Source organism: Primulina huaijiensis, chromosome 10, assembly GCF_012295235.1.
Source record: "Primulina huaijiensis isolate GDHJ02 chromosome 10, ASM1229523v2, whole genome shotgun sequence".
Lineage (NCBI taxonomy): Eukaryota > Viridiplantae > Streptophyta > Magnoliopsida > Lamiales > Gesneriaceae > Primulina > Primulina huaijiensis.
Window position 1 is genome coordinate 14,976,820 of NC_133315.1, and position 24,855 is coordinate 15,001,674.

Genomic DNA, 24,855 nt, shown 5'->3' on the forward strand with positions numbered 1-24,855 from the left:
CTTGGTTGATTTTAGACTATATGAGACATTTGTTTCCTAATTATAACATATCATATTAATAAATTTATTGATTTTTTAAAAAATGTTATAAATAAAGCTAATATTTTAAAAACAAAAAAATATTATATACGTGCAATATTTCATATTTATATATTATATTGCATACGTAATGCGTGTGCATGGTCCGGCCCGGTTGTTTTAATTATTATTAGACTCGTGGCCCAATTATATTTTAAAATAAAATTTGAAGTCTCACGGACCTGATAGCCCAAAGCAGAGGGCCCAGACCATGCTTCAATTGAAGAAATCGGGTCAATAAATACGGGAGCGGAATCATTTTTCATAGCCAACCATCGATCGGAATCAACACGATGGGGATGATTGAATCAGAAATCCACCAGCTGTTTGTGAAATTGCTCGATGGCCGCCACAAAATCTTGAATTTCGACACCCCCTCAATCTCTGTTTCCATCCTCAAACGCCGTATCGAAGCTCTAACCTCTGTCCCCTCCCACCTTCAACTCCTCCGATTTAACAACTCCCGCATCCTCCATGATCCCCAAACTTTGAAACTCGACGAATCCAGACAAGCTACTGAAATCCCAGAAATCCTAGACCTGAATACCGATGGTTTTCGCCGCACGGGTGGTTTGGCCCCAAATCAATTGTTTTGTAGTGGATCGTCCGGCTTTCAATCACGCTCGGATCGAGAGGTGGGGAAGTTTCCAATGGTGGTGCATCTGTCGCTCAGGCTTAGAGGTGGGAAAGGAGGGTTTGGGTCTTTGCTTAGAGGTGCGGCGACGAAGGCTGGACAGAAGAAAACAAATAATTTTGACGCTTGCAGGGATATGAGTGGGCGGAGGCTCAGACATGTCAACGCGGAGAAGAAGTTGGAGGAATGGAGGGCCGAAGCAGATGAAAGGAAGTTGGAGAGGATGGCCGAGGAGTATATCAAAAAGAAGACCAAGGAAATTGCTAAGACTGGGAAGAGTAAGGGGGTTGATAGTGCTGAGAAGTATGTGGCAAAGTATAGGGAAGAATCATCCAAGTGCATGGAGGAGGTGGAGAGGTCGGTCCGGGAGTCGATGAATGGGATGAAGAGGAAGGATGGTAAAAAGGAGACCGAGAATCATGCCAAGCGGTTGAAGATATGGTATGAAATTTCCTCCTGTATTTTGCTCTGCCTTTTATTTTCTTGTACGAGGTTGTAGATTTGGAGACTCGACTATAAATATTGCTGCCTCACATAACTTAATTAATCAGGGTGCTGGGCGAATTTACTGAAAATCATGTGACAATTTATTCATAAAAAAAGTATCGTTGTTTCGTTAGAACTTTTGAAAGTTCGAAATTGTGGCGCTATTATATTGTATGCGAGCATTGAAGATGGATACAAAGTTTAAATCTGTTTGTAGAACATTATGAAGCCATTCGATCTTTAATTTTGAAATTAGGAATCTAAAAGTTTCCGATTTACTCATGGTTTGTGACAGTGAAATATTACTGAGGTATCCATTAGTGTTTACCTCACACATATGACCTTTTTTCAGGTCGGGGAAGAGAAAAATTGGAGACAGTGATAGTGAGGACATGGATGAGGAAGACATCGATGGAGACAAAAGGGTGGAGGATGCCAAATCTGTTATTACGGACAATGGAAATCTTTCAGATTCGAGCAAAGAAGCTGAGGACGCTCCATGTTCAGTTACTTGTGAGAAAGTCATATCTGGATATCTTGATGAAGATTCCCCTGGCTACCAGGAGGAGGATGTTTCTGCTAAAGAGTCTCCAAAATCAGATAATGGCATTGATGGGTGTGTTGATGATGGTAAAAGTACAAGTAGGAACGAACCTGCAGTTGAGAACCGGGAGGAAATTATGGATCATGATGGAGCCAAAATGGAGGTGCCTCACAAATTTGACTCAAGCAAATCGAAAGAAATGATCGGTCTGTTCCCCGGTGTCTCTGTTCCTGAGGAAATAGCTACATCTACGGCAGAAGTGATCAGTGTTACCAATTCTGATCCACTTGAGGAAGTATCAGCGTCTGTGAGTTCAGAAGTTCAAGATTTGGACAATCCCTTGAACTTTGATGAATACAATTCAGCAGCAGAATTAGAGGTACGCAGTTGATTATTTAAGCTCTTTGTTGTATATATATACACTTATTTTCTTTAAATGTTAACCACGATCAAATATTTTTTAGGTTCTTGGCATGGAAAGATTAAAAGCAGAACTTCAAAGGCGGGGATTGAAATGTGGGGGCACTTTGCAAGAACGGGCAGCTAGGCTCTTCCTTCTCAAAACCACGCCACTAGAGATGCTTCCAAAGAAAGTAATAGCCAAGAAATGAAATGTCTGCTATGTAGCTTTTCTTCAAATACCTTTGAACTAATATGTGAAACATGTCTTTCTACATGATCTAGAATGATAAATTTTTAAAAAAATCCTAGTTGATACATGGTGTCTTCTCCTCTTTGCGTTTTCCTTTTCCCTCATTTATCTTTTATATTAACAGAAGCGGAAGGTAACGAAGGTGCAGACTTGACAGTATAATCACATATATTCTAATGAGCTAGACGTATGAGGATATATAGCTTGTGCAACTTGAATTGGCCTGAGGTTTTTTTACATGAAATTAGCTCCCTTGTATATGATCAAATCTATGTCAAAACATTACACAAAAAATTGTTATATTCCTAATATTATCAATGATTATTATTTATGAGGATTGCTGCAATTACTAGTACATTTAGATTGCTTTTCAAGTAAAGGGGCAAAGCGTTATTTCAAAAGTTTTAACATTTGGCAAAACTTGTGGTGATCACAATCTCTGATTATTCTCTTCCACATTGAAGTTTCCCCTTCCATTTTATTCACAACTATGTGAAGTTTTTTCAGTAGAATTTTGTCCACATTGTGAGGCTAACTGCCATCTCCTGGGTTTGGTTTTGATTATGGTCAGAAACCTTAAGTACAACATGTGCCAGAATTCTTCATTCCACAATAATCAAAGAAAAATCAATAGTATTTGATCAAGAAAGGTGAATGCGTGTAGGTGATAGAGATGGTGGTAATGGAACCCGCTTGCGATATTCTGCAAGAGCCCATAATGGGTGTATGTTCCTGTATGCTGCATAATGCAACGTGCAGTTTTTCATGAAAACTCGGGTAATTTCCTGCCAATTATGCATCAATAATCAATATACATTATCATCATTTGTAACAGCAATACACACAATTTTTATAATCCAATCTGCTATCTGAAGAAAAACGAAAGAAATGCAAGAATCTTAGCTAAACCTGTTGGGGGAAAATATCCGCTTTCTGATTGAGAGTTTGTTAAAAGCTTCGCAGCCCTATGAAGTGGCGTGGGTCTCTTGGTATCGTCACTTTTTTTTTTCTTTTTTCAGCATCCACTCATTCGAAACTTAATTTGAAAATCATATTTCGATCAAGGCATTTTTAGGATGTCGCTAATTATCAACGAATGACAAGTGTTTTTCCTTTTATGGATCTTATTTGAAACTTGATGAGTCGATCCATTTTTTCAGATATTTAACTTTGAATTATCTTCTTTTTTCATTTTTTGGTTAGATGATTTAATTTCATAATTACATCTCGAGTTTCAAGATTCAATCTTTTATTATATATGTTGCTTTGGACACTTTGAAGTTTTCCGACTTCAGTTATTTTAAAAAAAATAAAATTTAAATAATGTATATTTTCAATTTACAATTTTAGATAAAAAAATTTGTAGACAATGATCACTATTTCATTCTCTTGTGAATGTGTTGAGCACATAGTTATTTGGGGCGCAAGGCGCACTAAAGCGCAAGGGTGTCTTGGGGCCTGAGGCGCGAGGCGAAGCGCACGTTTTATTGAAGTAAGGCGCATATGACACAAATTTTAAAATTCAACATATATAAAATATTTTATATGATTTAAATTAAATATTTTGACAAAGATAAAAAATAATATAAATAAAAATTCATTAACAGATAATGTAGCATAAATCATAGCAAAAAAAACAAATTAGTAAGTCGTAAGTGCATCATAATATATTAACCAAAAAACTTCAAAAATCTAAATCATCAAATTCATCTTCTTCCTCCTCAACTGCATCATCATCATCATCATCATCATCATCTCCAGAAGCTGAAGCTCCAGATTTGTATCCTTTTGATTCCTCATCGTTTTTGCCAAAATCAATTTCTTCATCCTCTTCACTGCTATAACGATAGTTAGTAGATCTTCTTTTATACGTATTTAATGTACTCGTACTAGCCGCTGCTTCTTTTGTAGAGGATGTGCCTCAAGATCTAAAATTATAGGCATCTTCATCAACCCCAGAAGCTCGTCCAACTTCACCCCAAGTCAAATTATCATCATCAAATACGAGATCATTTTCGTCACCACTATTATTATTTAATCCTCCCATCAACCCTGCATTACTATCATCGATATCAGCCAAAAGAAATAGGATCAATCATATCACGCATATCATATCGGCGCCTCAAAGCCCTGTTATACTTGATGTAAACCAAATCATTCAATTTTTTTTGCTCCAATCTATTTCTTCTTTTGGAATGAAGGTGCACATATTTGATACAAATTAATTTTAGCTTTAAATTAATAAATTTATTTAATATTTCATTAAAGACTAATACTTAGTACTCACATGTTCAAACATACTCCAATTTCGTTCACAAGCAGATGAGCTACAAGTAAGGCTAAGAACTTTCACCGCGAACACTTGCAATTCGGGTGTCGAACACCCATAAGCCAACCACCATTCCACTGGTAATTTTGAAACAAAATAAAAAATTGAGCATTAAAACTATTACATATCAATTATCATATAATAAAAATAAAATATTGATTAACTGGTGATTTTTTGTTTCTTTGTTTGACTGCCATGGGCATCCCAAAAAGTTCTTCGGCCCTTTTGTACATTGGCAATTGGTCCATGATCTTATCCTGTAACTCCTCGGTTTCACACATCCTAGTGATACATTTATACAAACCCGTCACAACTTCATTATCATTTTCTATATTAGAATTTGAGTAGAAGAACTCCGGGTTTAAGAAATGCTCAGCAGCATGTAAAGTTCGATGGAGTTGTATCGTCCACCTATGATCAATTATAGCAAAAATATCTTTATATTTGTCCTCTTTGTTATCAAATGAGGCAACAATAGCTTCTTTAACTCGATCCATTACCTCATAAATATAGCCCATTGGAGGTTTTTTTCCCCATCAACCAATCGAAGAACTTTCACCACATGACCACCTACTTTAATAGCATAAACAATCATATTCCAAAACGAAAGCATTAGTATAACCTCTGCTGCCCGCTTACCTGGTGCCTCCTTTGCAAATTTACTAGTGGTCCATTTCTCAGATGTAAACATTTTTCTCAAACTCGCTTGTGATTTTGAAACCGCTTTAAAGTTAAAAAAGCGGTTGCAAAACGAGTTTTTCCAGCTCTGACCATATCTTTTTGCCTCGTGAATTCTCTCATCATGTTTAAAACTTGGGGCCTGTTATATATATATATCTATTAACCATCATTGCTCTTCATATACCTTCTTCAAGTGAGGAAGTTTAAAAAAATCTTCAAGCATCAAATCTAAATAATGAGCAGCGCATGGAGACCAGTATAAGTGAGGATATTGTGCTTCCAAATGACCCCCTGTTCATTAAAATTTAAATGCAATATACAAATTACATATTAGAAGTTACAACTTTAATTTAAATAATATAATAATTTATATAAATTGATATAACTAATATAAAAATTTAAAAATTAAAACCATACCAGCTAAAACATTTGCGCTTGCACTATCAGTAACAATTTGAACCACATTATTTGCCCTAATTTGTTGCACATATTTGTTGAACAAATCAAACAATTTCGCACCCGTGTGAGTATAGCTCGACCCATCCACTGATTCTATAAAGACATTCCCTCTATGACCATTTACCAAAAAATTAATCAATATCCTATTTTTTCTATCAGTCCACTCATCTGCTATCAAAGTGCATCCATATTTAACATGGTCATCCGTGTATTCTTTCAGTATTAATCTTGTATGTTCTAACTCTTTTTTTAAGCATATAACTCTAACTTCATGATAAGTAGGGGGCTTCATTCCACAACCAAATTGTCCAACAACTTCAATAAATGGTTTAAAACTATCATAATTCACGGTGTTAAAAGGAATACCTGCATCATACATCCATCTAGCGAACTTTTGCATAGCATTCTCTCTCAATTTTTTCTTATTTTCATCATACAACTTCGCTGTCTTTGCATCTTTTTTCTTTCCTTGCGGTACAGTCTCATCAACATCTTGTCGGAAGTATAAATCTATTGGACCAGCTTGTTTTAGTTTCTTCCCAGAAAAATCAGCTGCAAGATTAGAACGCTGACCAAATGAAACTGATTTAGGTCGTTTCCTTTTTGTCGGTATATCTTCTTCTTCCAAATCCAAATATTCTTGTTGTTCTGCAACTTCATCAAAGTGAGGAATCACATCCATTTGATTTTTCAATTTTTTTCCGACATATAAGAACTAATTTCTTCTTTCACGTGCTCTGGACATTTTGAGCAAGTTTTCGTATTCCTATTGTAACGTCCCAAAAATTTGAAGGTCCACGCGAACCACATGCATGCATTTATTAAAATCCTTTGTATTTTAATTAAATATTTTAATTTCATGGATTAATTATGTTGTGCATTTTGACATTTTTAAAATATACTTTTCTACATGGTTGCATTAAAATGTATTTTTAAAGGTTATTCGAGTTGCGATCGAGGAATGGAGACCGATGGCTGAAAAATAGAAAATGTTTTTATTAAATAAATGTTTTTAATTATTTAAATTATGGGTGATGTTTTTTCTTATTTTTGAAAATATGGGATTTTGAGGTGATTTTATACGCCGGGACGTAAAATTTATCGGTGTTGGATTTTTAACGAAAATACGAACGTTTTGGCAACCCGGCTAATAAATTCACAAACTTTATTAAACAAAATTATTTTTAATATTTTAATTAAATTCTAATTAAGCACTAATGGGCCTAATTAATCTACCTAATGGGCATAAGCTTAATTAGTAACTTAATTATGTATTTAATATTCAAAACACACCCAAACCCTTTTCATAACACACGCCCACTTTCCCCTACACTTTCAAACTCTTCTCCCCACTCTAACACACGACACACACACATCAATTTCAAGAGAAGTGTTCCAAAATAGCAAGGAATAAGCATCAAGTTTGATAGAGTTTTCAAGCCGTCGTCGTCGTTCTTCGTCGTAAACCTTTATTCGTGTGTTTAAAATGCAAAGGCACGCCATACATCTCCTTTTCTCATCCATTATACCATATTAGTGTTTGAATTATTGTATGCATGAAGAACATGAAATTATTTTCAGAATTTTCGGCATATTGCATGTATATATGAGAAAAGATGACTTTTAATCCAAAGGAACTTGTTCTAAGCATGTTAAGGGGCTGTCATGATGTCATATTATGTTTAAGCAAAGCTTTTGTGTAAATTAAAGTCCCACACACACACCCAAGTTTCAGCAGAAACCAAAGAAACAAGAACAAACGTAAGTTGCTGTCAAGGGGTTTGGGGCGTACGAGTTCCATGAAAAGGGGATGGGCTTGGCCTTGGCTTGGGTCAGGGCTCGGCTAGCGGCTGTCATGGGTCAGGGTGAGAGTCCTAGCCAAGCTATGACTCGAGTAGGGGCTGGGAAAAGATTCCTAGCCATGCTAGGACTCTACCCGAGAAGCTGTCCAGGAAGTGCGCAGGGTTCGCGCTGCTTCCAGGGGTTTGGGGCTCGGTCTGGGGTTCAAGGGCTGGGTCAAGGTGATGCAATAGAGTCTTAGGAGGGTGCTCGGGTGGTTGGTTCAAGGGCTGGGCTCGTTGGTAAGGGTTGGGAAGCAAATCAAAGAGTATTAGTTCTATAAGGATTCTCGGCCAGCTTAGGGGCTGTTTGGGGTTGCTTGTTTTCGTTGTTTGGGTTGGGTTCTTAGTGGTCTAAGGGTCCCGTAGGGTACTTTAGGATATTGGTCAAGTTTTGGATCAAAGTGGTTTGGGGGTGACTCGTTAAAATCGAAAGTTGGCTCGGGGTGGAAGTTTAAGTGTCAATTTAGGGTTTTTGACTCATTAAAATTGAAAAACGGCTCACGGTGGTCGAGTCGTGGTTCATAAGGGCTAAAATAATATAAAAAGACTACATTTTGAATTTAGAATTTTATATTAAAGTTTTGGATTTTTCGGGATTAAAACACTGTCAAAACAATTATTTAAAGATAAATGAAAAAGTCTAATATTTAAGCTAAATAAAATTATAGAAAAATTCATGTAAGCTTAAATAATTATTTGGGACATGTTAGAGTCAAGAAATCAAGGAAAAAGTCAAAAACGTAAAATGTCGAGTCCATGGGTAAAACGGTCTTTTTACACCTAAAAATATGTAAAGGTCATGGCAGTGCCCTAAATGCTGTTTTTATGATATTATGCTTATTTTTAAATGTTTATGAAATTTTCATGATTAAATTATGATTTTAAATGTCTAAGAGATTTTTTTTATGATTTAAGGAAGACATTTAAAATACATGTTGCATGCTTGGTTTCAAAAAGGAAAATGTGATGTTATGCATGATTTTTATAAAGTAATGAGAATGTTAAACGTTGAAGGAAGTGGAGTGATTGTGACTAATTCGATAATGTTGGAGATATCGTGAGGGTTATGGTCCCAGTGGAAGCCCAACGATCGTGTTTCCATCCTTACGAATATGTGGTTACGGTTATGTGGTAACGGTTTTGTGGTAATGGTAATAATGGGAATATCGTGAGGGGAAAAGGCCCCCGAGGGAACCCATTTGTGGGAAAAGGCCCCAGAGAGAACCCTGACGATTGTATTTCTATTCGAAAAAAGATAGGACAAGACTCAGTTGACCGGTGAGAGTGTCGCTGATATCCCCGTCGCCCAGTACTGTGGTTACATGTAGATGGATCCATCGACTTTTGAGGTTTATGTCATGATGAGGAACGTCACAATTAACGATCTGAATTCAACGAAAGGAAAAAGAAAAAGGAAAAATGTTTATGATCATGAAAAATGTTTATGTTATGTCATGTTGAGAAAAAAAGGAAAGTTAAAGTTTATGTTTGCATGTCATGAAAAGTTATTTTTACTTACAAGTACTTTCACTGTTGCATGGGGTTTTATAAGTATTATTTGTTATAAAAATTATGGTGTGTTGAGTCTTTAGACTCACTAGGTGTGATGGATGCAGGTGAGGTTGAGGGAGGTCTTGACGGATGATTTGACTGGACTGAAGGCGCACACAACCAGAGGACCAGCGCTTCTATTTTTCCGCATTTACGACTTATGATCCATGATTAATGTTAAAGATTTGTAAGACTATTTATTTATGCTTTTTGAGAGATTTTTGAGAGGTTTAGTATGGGCTATACTTTCCAAACTTATTATTTTTTAGGGTTGGTAAAACAGTTGACGATTTCATTTTTTGACTATTGCACTTGATTTTTAAAATGCTATTTGGTTGGTGTTTTATTTAAAAGAGTAAAATATTTTATAAAAAATATTTTCATGTGGTAAATGTAAATGGCCGAAAATTGAGTGTTTAAAAAAAAATTCTAGTACTTTTAAATCAATAAAAAGGGTAGACGTTTCACCTATTGCCTCCGACAAGATGTTGTTTATGTCGATAAATCCCACCATTATTTGTTTTCCCACAAAAATTACACTTCACTTTATTGGTATTTTTTGGGTCTTCTAGTGTTGCATAATTCCATGCTGGATCTTTTCGAAGGACTTGTGATTCAGAATTTGACATTTTTATCTGTAAAAACATGTTTTATTCTAGAGATCAAGCAACGGTAACAGCATGCAACATTATAACAGCATGCAAAAAATTATAACAGCAACAACATTATAACAGCATGCAAAAATTCTTAAGGAAAAGTTAACAGCAACAACATTATAACATAATGCAAAAATTCTTCCTTCATGACGTCACATCCCACAAGATATAGAAAACATAAAAAAAAATAGACAGAAGGAGAAACAACTCAACAAGGCTAGATATGATTGTGAAATTATGAAAGACCTAGAACAAAAGATTTCTGGTAATGATGGAATTTCTTGATATTATAGATGAACTGGCTAAGTCCTTCAAAAAAACATGCAAAATTATTAGGACTTTCATGTATATATTTTTTGAGTATTGATTGGCATGACAGATTTTGAGTCGCATTAAGTAATCTACGTCTCTGTAGACAACAAGTATATGGAGAAAACTTAGAAAAGTACACTGCTAAATGCTATCCCCGGCTACAGAAATATTCTCTTGAAAATGCTAACTCGTCAATCTCTTAGCTATCCCTGGCTACAGAAATTTTAAGTGAAGTAACAACTATTTGGATTTAAATTAGGATACATAGCGCTATCATGGATTAGCATTAGGGAGCCAAAAAATATTTTTTAATAAGATTTGCTGCCAAAAAACAAGAATTCTTTTCCTAATCACAATTCACAGACCACAGCAACAGTAAGACATCAAGCAAAGCATGCAGATTGTAGGGCTGCCTAGCACAGACAGATGATCATTGATCCATATACAATAAATCCTATATTGTAATCAACAAGGCACAAAAAGAACAGAATTAGGTGAAGGATACTGACGTAGAGACTTTGTAATCCACAAGGCACAAAAAGAACAGAATTACGTTAAGGATACAGAGACGTAGAGAGTTTCAGAGTTCAGACGTAGAGAAAGGCCACTGCTGCGCAAAACCAGAAAGAATTTGAATGAACGATAAGAAAAAGAACGCACATCAGATTGTAGGGCTTTTTTAAAACATTAAAAAGGGCTTTTGTTTGTTATTGGGCTTTAAATTTTATGGGCTTGAGTTATAAATAGTTAATCGCAGCATAAAAATACCCAAGCGCACAGGCGAACGCTTTAATGACATGTGCGCCTGGCTGCGCCTGTGCGCTCGCCTTTCATAACAATGGTTGAGCATTTTTGAGTCAAATGAGTTAATGTACATCGATTTCATAAAACAATCAAAATGGACGAAATCATATTAGTGTTAATGTTAATCTATTGTGTATTGCTTTGATTGATCTATATATAATTAATGTGTGTTATTTACTTTTATTCATCTACTTTTTATTTGTTGGGTACATATATTTTAATATTAATAATTATATATTTAACTTTTTGCGTACAAAAATTGAATCAGAAAGTTGTATTCATATGCATTAGATTGTCATATTTCTCATAAACAATAAATTTATCATTAATATATATGTCTTCTTGTTATTTTAGTTTGTGTATTTTGTTAAAATGTTCATAAATTCAATATCTGATATTGTCTTTTATATTCGAGTCAATTAAAATATAATGTCATTTAAATTAAAACATATTCAAGGTAAATTATTTTTCACAAATTTTGCAATTTCCGAAATTTTTTTATTATAATGATATTTTATTATTTCATTTCATATCATTTTTAATTAACACACTTGATTAGCAGTAATTTTTTTTAAATCATATTTTTTATTTCATTCGAATATATGATATTTTATCGACAAAAATTACTTGATTTTTTTATGCAAATACAATGAATTTTCTTCTTATAATTATTCTTATAACATAGATATATTTGATCATATTTTTTCTATTTTATAATAATTTCATATGATGATTCAGATAATTTGAATCATTTTTTCATTCAATATAGATTCCTCAATATGATATTGTAATGTTCCTTCATTTTTTTTCAAACAATTAAACTTTATATAACATGTGTTTAAATTTTTTTCCATGAGAGATTTAATATGTAAAATTGTTTAATTTATTTTCATTTATCATTATGTCAAACTAATACTATTTAAAGAAACTATTTATGACTCTTATAGTTTTTTTATGTTTTAACTTTTTTTAAGATTTCAAATCAGAGTTTTTCTTTTTCATTTGAATAAAAATGTATATATAATGATTATCGTTTATTATTATTAAGTAATTATACGTTGGAGTGAAATATTGAGTTGTAAATTAATAGATTAAGATAAGTTATTTGATGAAAATATTGAAAAAAATGTGATGTATTTTAAAAAAACAATATACTTATTTCTTGATTCTTAATTCTCTTAATTTGTTCTTTTTTCCTCTCATTTCGTTTTGAAATATTATTATATATCGAAGTTCCTATCCATGAATAATTGGACTATGACGTCGAAGTGAATGTCGTTTCTTAAAAATAAAAACTATATAAATAAAAAATTTAATTCAGATTTTATATTTGCTATAGATAATTGTTCATTTTTCTTAACCTTTATTATTTATATTTAGATATGATAAGATGAACTTTTATACTTCGATTTTTAATAATTGATTCGTTTGTTTCGTTTATGATAATTTATTATTTATTCATTGAAATTTTTATTATTTTAAGACATAATTATCCAACACCTTTAAAGAAAAAACTTAAATTATCATTATTTGATTTATAATGATGGATAACCTAAAATATAAGGCAATATAGACGAATTTTGAAGTTGCAGTATTTGTCATTTGTCTTGTGAAAGAATAATAATATGGAAATAATAGATTTTTTGTGTGATATATAGATACGTTGGGACATGAAATAAATTAGAGTTGTGTGAGCGTAATATTAGATTTAAATTTTTTTATGAGTCTAAATCGTTTGTATGTATCCAATGGAGAGAGCCGAAAACTTATTTAAATATTATTTTAATTCATTTACATGGAAAATATATGTCTAAAATAAAGTGAACCTTAGATAACCAAATAAGAAACATCACAAATTCCATTTCAAATTAGACAAATTAGTTAATAAGAACAATGATATGTTGTCAATGGTTGTGAAAGATGTAAAGAAACCAAGTGAGACTTCAAAAAAAAAGATGAAATAAAATGGAGTCAGACCCTTGTTGGGGATCGATATAGAGTTTAGAGGGGGTGAATAAACTCTTTCTTTTGTTGGGTGATTTTGCAAAAGGTGCTAGAATCATGTTAGAGATTAAAGCTTATTTTGTTCGAATGTAAGTCCAGCAGATCACAAAAATAAGTGCGGAAACGATCCGATGGAGTACGGTGAAATACAATAAAACAGTAGGCAGTAGAACAATGGTTGTTTCTGGAAGTTCGAAGATAAAATCTTCTACGTCTCTCCTTCTTCTGTTTCCAAAAGGTATCACTAAAAGACTTTGGATATTACAGTACACACTCGTACACACCCACTTCAGTAGGGCTTACCCTTAGCCTACGGAAACTCTTAGTTACACAACTCAGTAAAACAAATACAACAAAGTTCTGGAAAAGACTCTTTCTCAGTTTACAAACTCTTCTCAAAGATATAGTAAAGTATTTAGGTTGAAAAGATTTATGAAACAGCAGCACAATATGATCTCAGAAGATCGGATATTGATAATAGAGCGTGTGCTACTTTTCTGAAAAGATTTACGAAACAGCAGCACAATATGATCTCAGAAGATCGGATATTGATAATAGAGCGTGTGCTACTTTTCTGAATGTTGAGTTTCGAAGATAAGTACTTGAAGATAGCTCAAGTTCACGTTGGAATAATCGTTGTGTAGATAATGATAATAACGTTATTTTCTATATAGGATTGAACCTAATATATAGAAAACTTGAGTCCAACGTCTATAATCAAAAACGGCTTCTGAAACTCCTGAGCAAGATCAGCTTTAGTACCTAAAATGGGTCATGCAGAAAGCTATGAAACAATCAGTCTTGTTTCATACCAAAACTGTTAAAGAGCGTTAAATGTCTTTGTTCAGCATTAATGGTGCATTTAATACTCGTACTAGGTAAAGTAACGGTAACATTTAATATATGTTCGATAGGTTCTGATCGTGTAAAAGCCAAGTTCTGCTTCTGTTTATCTAAGCTGATAAGTACTCGAAGAGTACTGCTTTATTAAGGCGATACGAGAACTTCTGCTTTTGTACTGTCTTCTGGTTTTACTAATACGATCTACTGGTTTTGACTCTCATCACCACAATTAAATTAAGTCTAACAACCCAAAATATGAACAACTCAAACAAACAAAATAAGAAGTTCATAAGAAAAACAAGGCAAATATCAAAGATATTAATCAACATCAAATCCAATGATTAAAAAGAAATATGGAAATCATAAATATTTATGAAATTGTCAAATTTAATCGAATAAAGAAGCGGGAAAAATAAAAATTTTAAATAAGATGAAAAAAATATTGAATTATTCAAAAATCAAAAAAAAATTATTGGAAAAATTACCATGACTATTCGAAATGGTACATAAACTGTAAAATAATACTTGTTATTGAATAATTTGTGAAAAATTGTGTGTCCAAATTAATTTGCAAATTTACGGTCAATATTCATAGTGCACTCAAATTCGTTAATCACGTGCAACACACATGTTTTGGGGGAAGTTGGTGAAAAATCCTCAATCAAAATATTTCTTTGGGTTCACTCCCTACCCACAAAATTGTGGTACTATGTCATACAAAATGTGGTACACTTCATGTGGAAATGTGGTACACTTCATGTGAAAATGTGGTACTAAAAAAGTACCCAGGGACTGAACACAAAAAAAATGTTCACTCACTACCCACAATCCAATTTCCCTAATATTTTGCCACTCATTTAATTAAATGGGGAAGTTGGTGAAAAATCCACAATCAAAATATTTCTTTGGGTTCACTCACTACCCACAAAATTGTGGTACTATGTCATACAAAATGAGGTACACTTCATGTGGAAATGTGGTACACTTCATGTGAAAATGTGGTACTAAAAAAGTACCCAGGGACTGAACACAAAAAAAATCGACGGCTGGGGACTGAAGTCCAATTTCCCTCATGTTGTTTTGCCACTCATTTAATTAAATGTTCATGTACCAAAAAATCTTTCATCATTTAGAGTTTAATTTTTTTTATTTTACCAATTAAAATTGAATTAATGCACGTCAGTCTTAATGATTAAAGACTAGAAAAAAGAAAAGAAAAGAAGATTTTATAGAGTAAATAAGAATATAGCAAAGAAAGAGAACGAATTTGCATGTATCATATTATTGTTGTTTCTTCTCCTCTATGAGCAGAAGACTTGCAGTATATCCTTCTCTTTACGCCTCCCCAGAACCCAACTCCAAAGATGGCAGGCCGAACGACCCCTACACTTTTCTCGCTGGCCGTCGCCGTGTGGACTTAGTGATGAGGTCACCAAGAAAAGAAAGGCTTTCAACCCATTGAGACTTTCGATTTTGCTAGTCGAATGATATGATATTGTTATGCATCTATTTGACATTCGTTTGGATTTCCCCAGTCTCCTCGAGTAGTTCTAAACTTGCCCAGATTTGATAAATCACTTGATCTTCCCAAAGTGGGTTAGAAAGTTTCCCCCCAGCTGCTTGGCAGATTGGTCGAATTCGTGTCGCTTCCACATATATCTCGCCCTCGACTTGGAATGCTATGTCCTTGCTTCTCAGAGGGAATAATAATGAAGGATCGCTAGACAAAATTGGAAGAAATTTCAGCTATAGCTCGCAAAATACATAGAATGGTCTTTTGTTCTCTTTTAGGTGACTTGTAGAAAATTTTCTTTATGATGACCATGCTAGATTTATAGAAAATTCAATTGTAAATCAAAACCGAGCTTGAACCTTGCATAATTCTCCTAAGGGAATTGGGATTCTGAACTCACCCAAAATAATTTGATTTGAAGCTTTAAGAATTAAGGTGGCAAGTAGATTTACATTCCTATTCTGAGGAGACCACTTGTGCTTCTTTCGACTCCGATTATTCCCTACTTAGAACCGCATGCCCATCATATCATTCCAACAACTAAACATAACTATATGCATCAAATTTGCATGACGAATCTGCATTTCATTCTCTGTAGATGGATAAAAGAGACACAGAAACGACTCGCCTCAAAAAATGAGACATCGCTCGAGTGACTTGATAGTGAACCTGCCTCCCGATGTCCTACCAATACTCCGCGTTCGAGAAAAATCAAAAGCATGCCTTGCTCATGGTTTTACTGCCTTCTCTTCTTCCTGCAATGACAAGAAAATCATCTCAGAACCGGCTACCATTCAATGTTCAGTGAGATCAAATGTGGTCGGAACATGTCAGTGCCTTTTCAGCCTCCCAAATAAGACAGCCTCAAAAAGTCCCAAAAATCATAACTCATTACCAATAAGTTATTAGATTTATAAAACACCAGCAAAGGGACCAAAAGTTCTAGATAATTTGAACACAATGTCTGATCAAACTCCATTAACACCAACGATGAACTAAATGATCGGACAAAGGGTCAAACAATTGATGAGGTATCATCTTTAAAAAGTAATTTTCAATAAACTATATCCCGAATAAGTATATCTTAATAACTAATGCATTAGTACGTGTACATAACAAAAAATGTGGAGTTGAAAGGTTAAGAAAGAATCAGAACATTTTAGCTAGCTCAACTGTAGAACACTCGGGAGTCCTACTTTTGTCCACGGCCCAGTATGGCAACATGGTATCTGCCCAATACAAGAATTTCAGCTTGCTTGACTGCTGTAACAAAGATAGTATCTTTGTAACAAATTCTTAATTTACCAGCAATATTTTCAACAGATCCAGAAACAACAAAAATTACAAAGTTCTAAATTCACCAAAAAAATCTCCCACACAAACCCAAGGCAAATAAAATAAGCCGGGAGTTGAACAAAATGATAAAATAACATTAATAAATAAAAAAGTAAATAGTTTCAAATCCAATCGATATTGGCCTGTATGAAATTTACCAGGGCCTAATCACACCATGTTTATAACAAAAATTCAGTTCACATTTACATAAAGGGAATAAAGCTGTCTTCATGCAGGTTTAAAAGCTTGGGAATAAAGCTTCATGCAGGTTTCAAAAGCTTATGTTTCACGTTTATAAGACCTCTGCAATAAAATAGGATCGATATCGCGACACATTCAGAGGAAGAAAGATTATAAGACTATAATATTACCTTCTGGATGGTTGGCTAATGACAAAAACTCCCTTCATCAGTGCCTTAATATCCACAGAACAGTCCTTCATGATTTTATCATGATAAATCTTACTGCCTATGTCTACGATCATTTCTTCTACTTCTTCCAATGTTTGATCTATATTCAGCCGCAGCTGACCTTTTCTGACCACAGTTACACCAAAGCCATTTGTTTTGGCTTCACGAAAAGCATCCTGCAAAGCATCAACAAACATCAAAGTTGAATCTATGAATATCCTCACATACGTTTGAAAGGAAATAGGAAAAGTCAAGACACTCCCTTCTCAGGAAGTTAATCCATAAAATCAGCTGTTTCCTTTATTTCTTTCTCAGTGATACATCTATCCAAATCCTTACCTATTCTTTCATATCAGCTTTGACTTCTGGGTCTGTCTCTGCATTATATGACTCCAAGAATCCATGCGACCATTTCTTTGTGTGCTGCCAATTCTCTTGTCCAGATTTTTTGCCAGCCCTAACAGAACCGTCACTACGTGCTATAACAGTCTGTGATGATGATGTAATCTCGTTTTGAAATCTTGAACTTTGATTTTCGTCATTAGGTAAAGGTTCTTTTGGTTTATGAATGATGTCTTTTCCAGTGTTCTTTGTGAGAAATGAATTTTTAAGACTTTCAGCAACAAGAACCTTTCTTTGTTCCACAAAATTGTTCAGGAACTCCGGATTCCTTTCAGCAGGGGAGACTCTCCATCGTGGTATGATTTTCTCTGGTGGATCATACAAGCTGATTCCGTCTATGGAATTAACAAAGAGCCCCATTAGTTTAACAGTCTCAATTCATTGCATGCAAGGTTGAAATTTTCTCGTAATAACTAAATAGAAGTAAAAGAAAAAAAGAGGAAAAAAACATGACTAGTCAAAAAGAATTTCTAACTAGTCTCATTGACTGTCTACCAATAGCCAAAATATGAAATTAAGCAAAGAAAAAGTATAAGTAAGTTTCATTCCAGGGAGGGCTACAATTAAATTCATCTCTTGACTGACTCAGTAAAAAAATCACAAGGAACTTGATGAAGAAACTAAAACTTTACCTGCCCCATAGTCAAGATTTTCAATGTTCTCATGGAAATATTCATGCACCTTCATCAGCTTTTCATTTTCAAGTTCAACTTTCTTTTCAAGGCCACTAAAAAATGCATATTTATATTCATCATCCACAAGATGAATGGATCTCTTCCGGACAGCTCATTATCTCGAACTTTAAATACAATCTCCCTTAGCCTTTCATCCTTCATCCATTCAAATTCTTGTTCATCACCATTAGTTTCAAGTTGAGCCAAATCAGTACCTGAATTCAACCCATAATTTGAGCTCTCCGTTGCAGCTACATAGTTATCTCTGAATCCAACTGCGACTTTTAACTAATGGCTCAAGTTTGGGTTAGTTCCGTGGTTTTACCATCTTCTTTGCCCTCAATTGTAGTTCCAGGTATTACCTGAGTGAAAGCTTCTTTTGACAACATCGAACCTTTACAACCAACTTCAGCAGTTGTAGAATGTGATGTGCTATTTGTTTCTACACCCTTGTAATCTTCATGATGATGCAAATAATCATGCCCAGTCATTGAGGAGGAACAGTCAAATACTTCACCAGTTGAATTTAATGAAGCCTGAACCGGGTTACAGGATGAATTATCTACACTAGGCATGGTTAAATCACTGTCAAACCCACTACTAGCTTCAGGTTCCCGGTTTATCTCCAGTTTGTGATGCTTCCGTGAAAGGTACTCTCTGGCTTCTCTAAATGATTTTATGATCCTTAACTTTGTTCTACTTTCATGTGGCTGATCTGATTGATGGTCTGGATCATCAGTCAGCAGGTTCATGTCATTTACTCTCCCGCTTTTAGTACCACTAGATTCCATTGTTTCATAAGATTCATAAACAGCCACAGTGTCTTGTTTAGGAAGATTCATATTTCCAGTAGGCAATGCATTTACAGCTTGATCATTGTCATCATCACCACTATCAGGTAAAGACTCTCCTTTCTCAATTTCTCGTGCATGTCTGGCCATAGCCCTGATTTGCTGAATATCATCCTCAAAATCCTTAGACTGGTATCTAGAATACTCTGCTAATGTTGATTCATGATTCAATCCCTTTGACCTAATAATGCTATTTAGAAGCTCTTCCTTATCGAGCTGAGGCCTATTAAAAGGCATGCTTTCAGGCTCTGTTGGATCCCAAATCACCTCCACGCTACCCTTCATCATCTCCACTTTCTCATTTCTAGCTTCCATCTTTCTTCTCGACATACCCTTTTCCAACATTGTACGCTTCCCACTATCCTCACCAACGCCAAAGAGGCCCTTAATTGCCCAAACCGCAAATAAACCACAAATACTCTGACTCCAGCTCTCGACATCCTCGGTAGCAAACTTGGTTTCAACATCACACCCCTAATTGCCTCCGTAACAACTGATTTGCTGCGGGCAATACAAACTTGGCCACCGAACTATCTTTCATGATGATGGTACTCCCACGCTCCATCTCTTTAGCCAAGTCTTTTGCAAAAGATATTTTATAATAACTACAGCTAAATCTTCAGTTTCACCAACCTCGCGAAGATGGGGATCAACCCCACGTCTTCTCATAATTTCATCCTCATTCACAACTACACTTTCAACCTTACATTCAGAATCCTGAAAAACAGCAAATATATGTCCAGTCCCAATGCCCCCCAAAACTCAGAATCCATTTTGTACTGCTCAACCCAACCCTCTAGTCCATTCAACAAGATAGGCCCACCAAATTGCTTTTTCATTAATTTGGATTCTGTTTCTTGACATAACCAGAGGCGCAACAATTATCATCAAGACTGCTCTTTTACTCAATATTACCGCTTTGTTCAGCAGAACTATCGACATTTTTTAACTTACAGTCATCATTTTCATAGAATTCACGAACTGGGACTTCAGGGGATCTCACCTGATGAAATTGCCGATGTTGAGTAACCTTTTTCCACAGATAGTTCCTTCGGTTCATGGGTCTACTAAAATGAGCGGAAATTTCGAGTTTATTTGAATACATAGTGGGTCGGGTTTAATAGATTGAAAGAGGGCGGTATTGTAGAATTTTCTAGAGCTTGCTGATGGATTTTTGAGAGAGAGAAATGGAGGCGTTAATTAGGGACATGCGAGGAGCGAGCGATGAGACTGTGGAGTTGAGAAACTCCATGGGTCTTGGCTCAGAGACCAGATTCTCGCACCGCCGGTGGCGCATAGGCGGAACCGGCGTGATCAGAGCTAAAACCCTTGCTTGCCATTTGCATTGCGTGGAGAAAATCAGGAAAAAGGTACTATATTGTGTTTTTTTTGGAAAAAAATTCATGGTTAAAATTACTTTTATGTTCTTAGGTTTTAAGTTTAAATTCTTTAAATACATCTTTTTTAGCTAATTATCCTCGATTAAACATCCATAGCATCTTTTCGAAAAAAAGTTCAAAACCTCCGACCGTTCCAGTAAAACCCTCGAAAAACCCTTCCCTTAAGGTGACGCTTACTCAATCGAAAAAATGACAAACGAAAATGTGGTAAGATTCGCGTTTATTTCGATTTTTTGCTTCTGTGTTTTTGTCCATTTTCGTGATTTATGTATGCCGTGTGCGTGTGAATGAGCGTTTGTTTTTTTACTTTGATGGTCGACGATGAGATGTCTACCATAACGTATGGTCGACCTCACATGGTCGACCATCAAAGTGAAAAAGCCAATAGATTATGGTCGACCACTTTGTTTTTTATGATCGACATGTGGTCAAATGGTCGACCATAGGTTATGGTCGACAATTTGTGTTCGACCATAACCTATGGTCGACCATCAAATGGTCGACCATACAAACAGGGTGGTCGACCATAATCTATGGTCGACCACAAATGGCTATGGTCGACAATTTGTGGTCGACCAATATTTCCGTAACTGTACTTATTTTTTTTGTGTCACAGGTTTATTTGCCGAGGAAACTTGGCAGAGATGCAGTATTTCGATGCAAATTGACAATTCAATCGAGATACAAAGAGGTTTCTGAGAAGATTCATCGCTATTTGAACAACGACGAGAGAACCCATTTTTTCGAGCAGTCGGCTTTTGGTAATTTGGTTAGGTATTATTGAGATTTTAACATTTCCAGTCAAATTATATGGTATTTAATGAGTAATCAGATTGTTGATAGTAGTAGTGATGATTTGTGGATGGTGGTGCGCAAAAGACCGGTTAGATTTTCTTTGTTAGAATATTGTTTAATAACGGGTCTCGATTGCGCTATAGAGCCCGAAGATTTATCAGATAGAGATGTATTTGGCACCACACACTTTCCCGGTAAGTCTGAGATTGCTTTGAGTGATTTGGAGGGAAAGATTAATGTCGAAGAGCATAATGAGACTGGTATAGATGTGGAGAAGATAAAGATGGCTAGTCTATACTTTTGTTGTACCGTATTTGGTGAGGCGACGAGGAAAAAGACGATGAAGATCGACCCTAAATTTTTGAGGCTTGTAGATGATTTGGATAGGTTCAACCATTATCCCTGGGGTAGAGTAGCCTATCGGGATGCTATCCGATGTTTGAAGAAGGACCTTTTAGGGCGATATAATTATCTCACCGAGGCACAAGGTCGTAAAAAAAGTTGACGGCAGCTTCCTTGTCGGCGGTTTTGTTCTACCTCTGTAGGTATATTATTGAATGTTAAAGTGGATTTGATATCGTTATTTCTACTAGTAACATTGTTTGAAATTTATGTTACAGATCCTTGCTTATGAATGTTATCCGAGCGTGGCACAAAAGGTAGCAAGGAGAAGAGATGTGGAAGGTTTGATGTTGCCCAGGATGTTTCAGTGGGTGACTAACACATGGTCGTCAAACCTTGCCCCAACTGGCGCTGATATCGCTGCAGCCTTTGGTGGTTCTCCTATAGATGTAAGTAATATGAATTGATTTGATATAATAACTGTGGACATTAATTTTTTATTAATATGATCTGTTATTAATTATATGCAGGATTGTCTTGGATTTTTTACTCCTACTCCTGAGGAGCTAGTTTCACCTTATTACACGACCGGGATTTTTGTTGATTCTGCACCTGATGCGGTCATCACTCGGGTGCTCGAGCTCTGGAGGCAACGTGAAACAGTCATATGTAGCGAGCACCCTTTGGAGTCTCCCTCAGTCCAGCACACGCCTTCTGCACATTCAAGTCCTGTTTTTTCCGGCAACTTTTATGGTGATATGAGTAGATCAGTCCAGCACACCCTTTCTGCAAATGCATCTCAGGACGTTTCCAGCACCCGTTCTGGTGATCTCAATAGATCCAGCTCTAGCACTAGTTCTCCAATGCGTACGGGTCCTAGAGTCCACTTTGGACTCAATCCTTCCCGCCACCCGTCACCGTTGGAGCATCGTTTCGAGAGGCGGTTGACTGCCTTGGAGGATTCCGTTGCGTCTATGCATGTTAAGATGTCAGCAGAATTTATTGAGACCATGGCGTCTATCCGGAATATAAATATGGCTTTAGATGACTTGAAATCGAGTTTCAATCTTGGTCTCGATGAGTTGAGATCGAGTTTGACTGAACAGATCAGAGCTGGTTTTGCTGAGATGAGGTCTAACATGCTAGTGCATCAGAACAAAGATTATAGCATAGCCTATAGCAGAGGGCGGAAGAGAAAATCATCCGAGGCCGATTTTGGTGAGTTAATTATATTAATTATAATTATTTTTATGTGATAGAATTGTCATTATTATTTTAATTTGTTTAATTTACGTTGTTAGGTGTGGATGATAATCTGGCTAGGGAAATTGGCAGTAGTAGCCAAACACAACATATATTTGAGCCTAACCTTCCAGTCATTACAGAGGAGTCCTCAAAAGGTGAGCTAATGCAATTTTTTGATTTTATATTTACGTATAGTTTATTTAACAATAAACTTTTTTTTTAGATATTCAAGCGACTCCGGATGCGCGTAATCCAGTTGGCGAGGCGACCACGTCGAGAGGTTATTACACTGCACCTTGTCTATTCATATTTGCATTGAAGTTGCTATTATTTTAATTTGTTTAATGTACGCTGTTAGGTGTGGATGATAATCTGGCTACCCAACAGATATTCGAGCCTATCCTTCCAGGCATTACAGAGGAGTCCTTGGAAGGTAAGGTAAGACACTTTTTTGATTTTATATTTATGTATAGTATATTAAACAATATGCTTTTTTGTTTTCAGATATTCAAGTGACTTCCGATGCGTGTATGTCAGGTCGCGAGGCGACCACGTCGAGAGGTTATTACACTACACCTTGTCTATTCATATTTTCATTAAAGTTGTTTTAATTGATCAATTTACGCAGTGAGGCCACTTGCGGAGACCGTGACACTGAAATTAAACACCTCGCTGGCGCGAGTTAGGGCATCGATGCTCGACCGTTCGCCAAGTATGATTCGAGGTTTTTATGCCGAATATGAGAAGTCGTACTACGGGCCCATGGAGATCGCAAACTCGCGTGTCACTTTCTCTGTAAGCATTTACAATGCTTTTAAATTTGTAGAGAATTTATTTTAAAACATTGAAAAACTTTTGTTTTGTTGTATTCAGCACTTCGGCGAAGCTCTCCGTGGATTGCTTGAGATGCAGATCCTACATCCTGAAGTGATGTCGCCAGATGTGTCGTTGATGGACATAGATTTCTACAGTTCGATGTCAATATTGGCCGAAGATAGAGATAATGTTGTCAACACAGATCTGGTGGGGAAAGTGAAAAGCAGTGATCCAAAATGGCCTTGTATCTCGTGGGAGAATGCACGAAGAATTCTCATCCCTGTCTACAGAGATAGGCGCTGGTTTTTGCTAAAACTCGTTACAGGGGTGAATAAGTGCATTATATATGACTTGCAGCGAAGGCACGATCCCAACTTCAAAGATACTTATAAACGCTGCTCGTCTGCTATCCATTGTCGGGAACAACCCACACCCCGAGAGGCCATGGAATATAAAGGTTCATGATGAATACAGTGCCAAGATTATACAGTAAGTTGTTAACTTTCGAATTGAAATATAAAAAAAGTTCATTATATTTTATGATTTTATACAGTAAATAATAACTTTTTATTTTATTTTCTTTTTTCTCAGAGAAGATTCTGGAGCATTTGTATTAGTCGTTGCTAGATACTCTTTGTCTACGAAGAGTGCGCAATTAGTACTAACTTTGGATAAAAAATTAGTATCTGAGTTTAGATATTTTTTAGCTTGTAATATGTTCCTTAATGATTGGTCATTGTTGTGATGTATAGGACAATTTTATGCAATTACTGGACACACATTGTTTGTTATTTGTTTGTTTTGTTATGTAATTCCATAGTATTTTTTTGTTCGACCACTCTAGTTTTTTGGTCGACCAATCTTTTTGGTCAACCACTGTATTTTGTGGTCTACCATTCTACTTTTTTGGTCGACTCTTTTATGGTCGACCACTCTTTTTTTATGGTCGACCAAATGGTCGACCAAGTCTGTGCTTTGGTCGACCACAGTGCTTTAGGTTTAGGGTTTAGGATTTAGGCTTTGGTCGACCATAATTATGTCATATGTTATAATTTAAATATGAATCAATCTCAAAATTATGTTACATTTCAAAAAAGTTGAATCGTGAAATCACAATTAGGTCGTAAGATATAATTGAAAGGTGTGACGGTATAAAAATTATGTCATATGATATTAATTAAATATGAATCAATCTCAA

At 35.5% G+C, this 24,855-nt stretch overlaps 3 protein-coding genes across 6 annotated transcripts; 2 read left to right on the forward strand and 1 right to left on the reverse strand.

Moving 5' to 3' along the window:
• Positions 1–324: 324 nt before the first annotated feature.
• On the forward strand, positions 325–2,461 carry LOC140986897 (uncharacterized). Its single transcript, XM_073455290.1, has 3 exons — positions 325–1,153; positions 1,551–2,121; positions 2,207–2,461. Exons 1-3 carry the CDS (start codon positions 372–374, stop codon positions 2,351–2,353), a joined length of 1,500 nt encoding a protein of 499 aa, XP_073311391.1. The 5' UTR covers positions 325–371; the 3' UTR covers positions 2,354–2,461.
• Positions 2,462–15,124: 12,663 nt separating this feature from the next.
• Positions 15,125–20,402, reverse strand: LOC140986805 (uncharacterized). 4 transcript variants are annotated; one of them, XM_073455167.1, is made up of 6 exons: positions 18,167–20,402; positions 17,472–17,869; positions 17,094–17,308; positions 16,016–16,142; positions 15,788–15,889; positions 15,125–15,594 (listed from the first exon to the last, which is right to left on the reverse strand). In XM_073455167.1, exon 1 carries the CDS (start codon positions 19,402–19,404, stop codon positions 18,505–18,507), a length of 900 nt encoding a protein of 299 aa, XP_073311268.1. In that variant the 5' UTR covers positions 19,405–20,402; the 3' UTR covers positions 15,125–15,594; positions 15,788–15,889; positions 16,016–16,142; positions 17,094–17,308; positions 17,472–17,869; positions 18,167–18,504. The 4 variants fall into 4 exon arrangements, with proteins under 4 accessions (XP_073311268.1, XP_073311267.1, XP_073311266.1 ...); XM_073455166.1 differs by lacking the exon at positions 15,788–15,889; XM_073455165.1 differs by having other exon boundaries at positions 15,788–16,142.
• LOC140985922 (uncharacterized) lies at positions 20,247–23,854 on the forward strand. The gene is made up of 8 exons (XM_073453867.1): positions 20,247–20,429; positions 21,076–21,220; positions 21,398–21,735; positions 21,875–22,045; positions 22,127–22,814; positions 22,898–22,996; positions 23,346–23,636; positions 23,715–23,854. The coding sequence occupies exons 1-7, from the start codon at positions 20,247–20,249 to the stop codon at positions 23,450–23,452; spliced, it is 1,731 nt and encodes a 576-aa protein (XP_073309968.1). The 3' UTR covers positions 23,453–23,636; positions 23,715–23,854.
• Positions 23,855–24,855: the final 1,001 nt, after the last annotated feature.

Bases quoted from the DNA above. Each gene is read 5' to 3' on its own strand.
- LOC140986897 (XM_073455290.1), top strand. From the start codon at position 372: ATGGGGATGATTGAATCAGAAATCCACCAGCTGTTTGTGAAATTGCTC. The intron at 1,154-1,550 runs GTATGAAATTTC...ACCTTTTTTCAG, and splicing joins GCCAAGCGGTTGAAGATATG to GTCGGGGAAGAGAAAAATTG. The intron at 2,122-2,206 runs GTACGCAGTTGA...AATATTTTTTAG, and splicing joins ATTCAGCAGCAGAATTAGAG to GTTCTTGGCATGGAAAGATT.
- LOC140986805 (XM_073455166.1), bottom strand. From the start codon at position 19,404: ATGTTGGAAAAGGGTATGTCGAGAAGAAAGATGGAAGCTAGAAATGAG.
- LOC140985922 (XM_073453867.1), top strand. From the start codon at position 20,247: ATGGAGGCGTTAATTAGGGACATGCGAGGAGCGAGCGATGAGACTGTG. The intron at 20,430-21,075 runs GTACTATATTGT...TTTGTGTCACAG, and splicing joins TGGAGAAAATCAGGAAAAAG to GTTTATTTGCCGAGGAAACT. The intron at 21,736-21,874 runs GCACAAGGTCGT...TTTATGTTACAG, and splicing joins GATATAATTATCTCACCGAG to ATCCTTGCTTATGAATGTTA.